The sequence below is a fragment of the Frankliniella occidentalis genome, unplaced genomic scaffold (assembly GCF_000697945.3).
Source record: "Frankliniella occidentalis isolate FOCC.00 unplaced genomic scaffold, Focc_3.1 Scaffold81, whole genome shotgun sequence".
Taxonomy (NCBI): Eukaryota; Metazoa; Arthropoda; class Insecta; order Thysanoptera; family Thripidae; genus Frankliniella; species Frankliniella occidentalis.
Window position 1 is genome coordinate 848,737 of NW_026267211.1, and position 8,037 is coordinate 856,773.

The following is an 8,037-nucleotide window of genomic DNA, read 5'->3' on the forward strand; positions in this document are numbered from 1 at the left end:
CGCGGCCGCGGCCGCGGGCGGGGGCGGGGGCTCGGCCGAGCTGAGCCGAAGCTGGCCCGAGTGCAGTCCGTCGCTCCCACTCGGCTCGGCTCGCCTCGGCTCGGCTCGACTCGACTCGGCAGCGCGCTGCTCGGCGGGCTGGCCTGGCCTTCCTGTTTCCTCTCCCTCTCCTCCGCCAGTACGGCACGGTACGGCGCAGCGAGCGGACACGCGTGTGGACGTGACGCTCCGGCTCTGGTGTCTGCAGGGCGCGTGTCTGTCTGGGATCGTCGTCGTGCGGGTCGTGCTCGACAACAGTGTGCTGTGTCGCGTGTGGTTGTGCAGTGCAGTGTGCCAATGTGCTCCTAGTGTGCTATCCTGGTGATGAATGCCCTGGTGGTGATGCATAAAGTGTGAATTGTGCCAACAAGTGAGCCCCATATTGGATTACACCGCCTCCTCGACGCGCGCCCCCGTGCGCCCCAGCGGCCCCAGTGTGCGCGCTGCCCGCACTCCGGCTCCCACTGTCCCCGGGAAGGCTTTTACAGTGGAATTGTTCAAATTGGATTTCAATGTTAGGATGGCCCTGGCGAGGTGAGTACAGCACGACGTAGGACTTCCTAAACTAGTGCGGCATGTCAATGTCAGGCGGGCTGGCTGGCTGCGCGGCCCGCGGCCCGGCCCGACTCTAGGCCCGACCTTGGGGCCCCGCGGCGCACGGCCGCGCATGCGGCGCCTCTCAGCTGACGGCGGCCGCGGCGCGTCACGTAAGCGTTGCCACGCGCCGCGCCCGCCGGCCAGGGCTCTGCAGCTGGCGCAGCTAAGCACAGCTAGCGCAGCTGGGGGTGCGGTCCGCGGCCGCCGGCAGCTGCGGGGCTCGGACTTCCCTCTTCGCGCGTGAGGCGTGGCTCGCGCCCACGCTGGCGCTGGGGCTCCCACAAGTTTTCCGTTGGTTGCCTGTTGCTACCCCCCGGGCCCGGGCCCCTGGGGGCAAGGCGCGCGGTGGGGTGGTGGGGGCGGGCAAGGGTCGACCGGAACCCCCATGTCATCTGGGCAGGGCCGGGCAGGGCCCCTAGAGCGAGACCTCGTTGACCTGGGGTCTCGTCCCTCCAAGTAATCAACGAAACCGACGACAGCTTCGAAAATTCCCCCTCAGGGCCGCACATCACCCGAAAAACTACTTTGGTTTATCTCTCCTCATTTGCTTCGCCCGGATGGCTGGCAGTGCCTGTGTGCGGGGGCGCGGCCGACCCCCGGCGGTTCGGGGCAATGCACTGAAGGGAGGGGAGGGGCGGCGCGGTAACCCGCTCGAGTGCAACAAGACGTCGAATGTTGTGCCTCTTTGCAGTTACAGTCAAGTTTTGCGATGAATTTTACTCGTGTTGCGAAGGAAGCCGGCTGCTCCGCTGGCTCGGTGTGCACGGATGAAGGGCCTTGTGGAACCGACCCGTGGGCGCGCCGGCAGTCGCGTCTGAGGCGAGGCAGTCGAGGTCTGGCGTGGCGCGGCGCGGCGAGGTCGGAAACTGCTTCCTGCTCGCAGGCAGAGCCATGGGCAGAGGTCGCTCACTCCTCGCCTCGCGCGCTCGCGCGCCCGGTAGTTGGCCATTCACGGTGACATTGGTCGTCGGTCTGACCTCCCCGGCTCCGTGACGCCCGGGGGCCCGGGGGCCACCCAGCCGAACTGTCACGGGGTCCCCCGGCCGGACCGGGTGGGCCTCTCGGGGGGCCTAACCGCCCGGCGGTAGCGCTTCATTAGGTAGATGGGGCCACCGGGGTCGGGGCGTGGCGGACCACCCCGAGCAGGAGGAGGGGACCACCCGGACCACCCGCGCGCGCGCCGGCACGGCTGGCGGGCTGGTCGACGCGCTCGCCCGCCGCGCACCCCGCCGTGGTTGGTTGTGATGGTTGTGATGCGGCCGACTCTCGCTTGCTTTGCGACCTTGCTGGCCTTGCCCCCGGGCCGACCCGCGCAGCGCAGCGCCCACAAAACTATTCTGGGCGCTCGAGCACTGTACGGCGGGGCGGCATGGGAGTTTCCAATGGACGGCCAGACTTGGGGCGGGTGAATGAAGAAGGGAAGGGAGGAGCAGCGCGAGAGGGCTGTGGCTGCTTGGGGGCTGGGCTGCCGGGTGGTTGCTCGCGCTCCCCCTTCCCGCCGTGGCGTGTCGTTATTGAGCGCGGCTGTGTGCGTGTGTGTGTTGGAGTGTGCGTGTGTGTGTGTGTGGCTGTACGAGCAGGGGTGGGACCCTTCCTTCAAGGAGCGCAGCGTGGCGACAATCACAAACCCATATGTGCGTGGTGTCTGTGTGTGTGTTATACCGAGGCCCTCCTCCCCTTTGACTGACGACGACGACGTTGCCGTCTCCTTCGTCCCCTCACCCTGCCTTCGCCGCGCCTCCCCCGTCCGTTTCTTTCATCTCCCTCACCCTCACCCAGCGTGTCTCTCGGAGCAGTGCGAACCCCGGGGGGCTGTTAGCCCGCTCCCCTTTCCCCGCATGCCGTAAGTGCGGTGTCTGCGGCGGCGGGGCTCCAGTTTGGCTCGATGCTGGAATAATGATTTCCGAGATAAAAGTGTGTAGCTGGGTGCAGCAGAGTGCGGCACCCTGTCTGCAGCCTGCCTGGTGATGCTGCTGCATGCCAGCTGCCGCTCCTAATCGTGTTTGCTCCACTGGCTGGGTTAGGTAGGCGGGATAGGTAGGCCCCTCGGCGGCCTTTACCTGTGTGGTCCCTCCCCGGTGCCGCGCAGGTGCGCCCTGAGTGTGAGTGTGTGTGTGTGCGAGTGTGTGTTTGTTGGATGTCTGGCTCTGGCGACTGATTTGAATGCCATCCCGCCTCGCCCGCTGGGTGTGCTGTGTGACATGGGAAGGGCGTGCGCGCTCCACTGCTGCTGCTGCTGCGCGGCGTATGACCGCGGTCAAGGTGGAGGTACCCGCCGCGGTGAGCGACCGCCATGCGTAACGCACTCACACACATGCACGGCTGCAACGTCGCTGTGTTGGCGTTCCAGACGTCCGCCCCGGCCAGCCGGAGTGGAGGGGAGGGGGCGTCAACCTTGTCTGCGCCGGCCGCCGGCGGAGGGCAGGGCACGTCTCCCCCCCCCCTCCCCCTAACCTCCTCCGTCTCGTCTCAACCTCCTGCTGTACTGGTCGAGCTTCACCGTGAAGCAAGTTCCGACGGCGGGGATTCTTCACCAGCAAAGCGACTCTCGCGAAGAAGTTTGTTCTGAGTTTGCAACGTGACTCCGGTGCAGCCGGCTGGACTCGGCCGGCCCGCGCGCTGTCCACTCTGTCCACTCCACGGAGCACAAGTGCGCGGCGCGCGACCTTCCCGCTTTGTGCTTTAGACGGTGTCTCCGTAAAACTTTCCAAAGAGCTTTCTCGCGGCGTCCTTTGTGTGAATGTGAGTGTGTGTGCGTTTTTTGACAGGGTAGAGTATTATACGCACCTACCTGCAGGCCGGACGGACAGCTTGGCACCTGGCTGTCAGGGGGCGACTCAGGGCGACTAAAGAATGGCTGGCCCGGTCTCGGCGAGGTCGGCGTTGACCGGAGCTCGGAGGGCAGCCTTCTTTGTTACGGACTGCCTGGCCGGCCGAGGGGGAAGACCTCGCGGATCACGATGCTGAGCTCCGGGACGAAGGCGACGGTGACGGCCCCCTTTTCCGTGGGCCGAGGAAGGGTGCGCCGCCCCGCTCTACCTGTACTGAATGGCCCTTCACGACCTTCGCCCTGCCGCCGCTCCCTGCCACGCCCGTGCAGTGCCTGCTCCCACACGCCTCGTACCTGCTTCGGGCCCCCGCACCCCCGGACTACGTATGTGTGGGATGGCAGACTGAGATAGAACCGAATGCATCGTCCCCCGCAGCCGAGCCGAGCGGCAGCTGCAGCGTGTCCCCCTTGGTCCCCCCGCCCGGGTTGGGCCGGGCTGCTGGGCCCCAGCAGGCTGCAGCAGGCATGCAGGGGGCCCTCACACACATGGCTGCAATGTCCAGACAGGCGGGTCCAGGCGATGGGGCGGGAGGTTGCCTGGCTGAGCCTACACCACACGGTGCAGCACCACATCCCCGTGCATGCTGGCCGCCTGCCTAGAGCTCGTGCCCAGCAGTGCCCAGCGGGGCGGGGCCGGGGCGGGCGGCCATTGTGTGAACGGCTGCAAGGTCAGCTCGTCTGCCACAGCAGCAAAATGTGAGTGTGTGAGTGTGTACACAACCATACTCGGGGCGGCTCAACCTCAGCAGCAGCGCGGAGGAGGACAAGTGTCGGGTCTCTCACGTCGTGGTCCTAACCTGCACCCTAACCCGCGCCCGACCGTTCACCCCGCCAGACGGCCGTTGCCCTGAAGCGTGATTTTGATTTTGTGAGGCATTCACCTTTGGCAGCAACGGCGCGTCGCGCCGGCCCTGTTTGTGTGTGTGTGTGTGTGTGTGTGTGTGTGTGTGTGTGTGCGCGCGGTTTGTTTGACTTTTATATATTTATGTCTGTCGCCTAATATATTTTTGTGCGTCGGGTGCGACTTGCGTCGTCGGGGCTCCCCCAGACAGAGGGTGGGGGCTCCGCTCCGCTAGAGGGAGCGCAGTGACTGCGATGAACACCGTGAGAACGGAGCGCAGGACGCGCGGCCGCGAAGGGGTCGGACCCCGGCGGATGGGATGGGGGAGGGCGTCGTCCCCGGGGATGGAGGAGAGCGCGAGACTCCCCGCCAGCCGCCCCGCCCAGCGGTCAGCAGACCGAAAGGATGACGAGGGCTGACCGCCAGCCCGATGGGGTTGTATCCCTCTTCCATATCTCCGGGAACATGTCCCTGAAGGCGGAGCGTGCGGTGGTCCGTATGATGAGCAGCCCATCGCAGTCCTCACGGTGACGACTGAAGAGAAACACGACGCGAAGTAGAGACACGATAAGGTCATAACATTTTCGAAAGAAATATTTGGTGCCGCGTCAGTCGCCGGGGCTGCGATATGGCTTCCGATATGGTCGTCTGAAACCAATTGTTCGCGGGCTGTGGCGACTGAGCCGGAAACGCCTGAGCCCGAACACGTGAGCGGCTGATCGCTGCTTGTCGCTGGCCGGCCCCCTGCACTGCACTGCTGCGAGTCACCTTGGACTTGGTGGCCCGGCCCATGGCCCGGCCCGGCGCGTGCATAGCCCCGTCGTTGCTCTGCACTGTAAAACAAAATGTTATCGGCTACTCTGAAAACACACACTGCCCGCTTTTCGCTCACGCCGCCTTTATATTTGCCTGTTCAATAATGTCGTTTGTCGAAATTGCTGATCAGTGAACAAGTAATGTGCACTGTTTGCAGTTCCAGTACAGAGAAAAGTAGTACTCAGTTTTGTCGCTATCCGCGACAAAAACCAGTTCTGCAGTGTCTTATTGCGTAGTTTTATGCAATTGGCACTTGACGCGATGCGGCGTATTGCGACTCAACGCAGTAAATAGATAGTTTGCGTCGGTGCGCCAGCCGATGCGCAGTAGGTTTGTTAAGCCAATACCTGTTTTGTTATCTTTTCCCATTTTCCCGGCGTGACTGTGTATTTTTGAGAGGGTACTCGCAGCGCGCCGCCGGCCTTCATTCAAGATGCTCCCTGGTCGGCTCAGAGCCGCTTTGCCCCGCCCGGCCCACAAGTCTTTGTCTCGTTTTTCGTCGAGGCCACGCACGATCCCATTTTGATTTTTTCCTAATTCGCCGTCCCCCCCCCCTTTCCATTTTCCTGCCTGTTTCATCCATTACTTTTTTCCTGATCGTATCCACATCTCTGCCACCCCCGCCGCCCGCCTGTGCGCAGCGCGGCTGGGGTGCGGGGTGGCAGGTAGGAGCAGGGTGAGGCCGGGGTCAGAGTCGACAAGTAGGTCATCCTCGTCCTGCCCACCTTGGTCTTCTTGGTCGTCCTCTTCATGCCCTCGTGGGAGGACGGCTTTTGTCTCCCATTATCTTGCCTGCCTGCTCGCCTGGCTCAGGGGAGAGAAGATTTTTCTTTCTTTTTACTACTCTTTTCGATTCGTCTGGCGAGGGGATCGACGTCAAGGCAGGGCGACCAGGTATACACTGTCATGCGTAGTTTTCCCGTCTAAATATCGTGTGTGTTCGCATCTACGTACTTTGTATGCGTGATGTTGAAATTTATTTGTTCGATTTATTTCGTTTGCTTCTTTTTTTTTTTCGAGTATGGCGCAGTTTTGAGATGTATAGCGGATTTTCGCGCCAGTGAAGTTCAAGTTCAAGCGCTTCGTCCGTGACTGCTTTGGGGACGGTAACGTAACGCCATGTCATGCGTATCCGTGGGCACTATGTCGGGTGTGACTTGGCCGTTGGATCGGGTGGGACGGTAGCCGAGTCGGTAGCGGAGCGAGGTATCGTGGTGGGGGAGGCAGAAGGTCGTATGAGGCTCGCCTCACTCACTTCCTTGAAGACCCAAGCGAGCCAGCCAGCCACAGCCAGCCAGCCAGCCAGGGACGGGAGCCGCCATGCCCAATGCAAACCAAACATCCGCCTTTGAGAAAAAGACCTATATGTTGTTGCTTTTAACTGGTAGTTGGTCTTGCCGTAGCTTTCTTATCCCAACTAACCCATGCTTGATAATAATAAATACTACACACTATCGAGTTTAAATCTGGCCGTACGCAATCTACCAATTTTTCCCTTCTCTCTTTCATTTTTAGCACTTTGGTGTGCTCATGCCTGCGGCCCGAATTGTGCCCCTGTTCCGAATTGGTGGCCACACGTAGACTGTTCAGGGTGTCCCGACAGCCACCGCAGCCCGCCACTACTCCTCAGCCCTCTCAGCAACAGCCCTCCACTCAGCAACAGCCCTCTGCTCAGCAACAGCCCTCTGCTCAGCAACAGCCCTCTGCTCAGCAACAGCCTTCTGCTCAGCAGCAGCCCTCCGCTCAGCCAGCCGTCGAGCGGTAAGTAGGAGCTTGAACACCCCTCTCTTGCTCTTGCTGTTCGCGACGAGGTTCGGTAGGATCATGCGGGGTGGGCGACGAGGTGAGGCAGGAGGAGGACTCTGGAACCTCGTCGCTGTCATGAAATCGTCCTCGCTACTCGCGGGGCCGAACGGACGGGCGCCTCGGGCCCTGGCCGGCCTCGCGCCTGGACAGATGGACGGGTGGATGGTGCCGGGGTAAAGAGGCGGGGAGGGGCGCGGCGAGCTAGCCGGGCCCACGTGTTCGCCCCCACCACCGCCGCGGTGTCTTCGCGGCGGCGAGCTAGAAAGCGCTAGGGGGGGGGGCACTCCACGCGGTGGGCCTCGAAGAGCTGTGTAACACGGACATTGTAGGTCGCTTTCCCACCCGTGTAAGCAGTTTACCTTGCTCATTGCTCCCCCATTCTCTTCTCGCCCCCCCCCCCTCTCTCTCTCTCTCCATTTCTCGGTTATATCGTTGCTCGGCGCGGCGGTTTTCACTCCACGCTGGTGTGCCGCCGCTGCGGTCGACAAGCCCCGCCTAGGCTGGCTGCCGGTGACTTTCTGATTTTTGAAGGTCTTTAAAGAAAGCTGTGCGTGGCGGTGCCGGGCCGCGGCCGGGGCGGGCAGGGCGCGCCGCCATGGTGCCGCGGGTGGCACAGGTGCATCGCGGCCCCCGCCCTCGCTGGCCGGTGCACCTTGCAGCGACGGTTGTGTAAATTGAACAAGCTTTCGCCTCCGAGGTCGCCACGCTACGCCACGCCACAACACGCCACACCTCCCTTGCACGTGTACGTGCCGAGGGGCGCCCGTGAATCGAGTATGGTCGGTAGAGGACTTCCTCTTCTCTCTTTCTCCTTCTCCCTCTCTCCTCTCCTTCTCCCTCTCTCTCCTACCCTCTCCTTCTCCCGCTCTTTCTTCCTCTCTCTTCCTTACTCTACAGCGGCGTGGCGTTGCCTGGCGTAGCGGCGGCCCTTCTGCGCAAATTTGCCTGTCGTGGACCGAGGGCACTGGTACTCCGCGGCCGGCGTCGCGATGTGATTGGGATTGACACCATTCGATTCGAGCGAGGAGTGGGGTGATGTTTTTCTTTGCTGGCGCGACTGTTCTGCCTATTACCTCGACCTAATGAAAAAAATATTATAAAAACTATT

General features: G+C 62.4%; 1 protein-coding gene across 5 annotated transcripts in view; it reads left to right on the plus strand.

Moving 5' to 3' along the window:
- Positions 1-8,037, plus strand: part of LOC113208914 (protein roadkill) — a 113,517-nt gene that overhangs the window by 89,841 nt on the left and 15,639 nt on the right. Inside the window, exons 1-2 of one of the 5 annotated variants that reach the window (XM_052269031.1) lie at positions 162-573; positions 6,639-6,884. The exons of 2 other annotated variants lie outside the window; for them this stretch is intronic. In XM_052269031.1, the coding sequence (XP_052124991.1) occupies positions 560-573; positions 6,639-6,884 (260 nt within the window). In that variant the 5' untranslated portion in view covers positions 162-559. Of the gene's footprint in view, positions 1-161; positions 574-6,638; positions 6,885-8,037 lie in introns of those variants that run through there. 2 more of the 5 variants (XM_052269036.1, XM_052269032.1) reach the window with 2 other exon arrangements.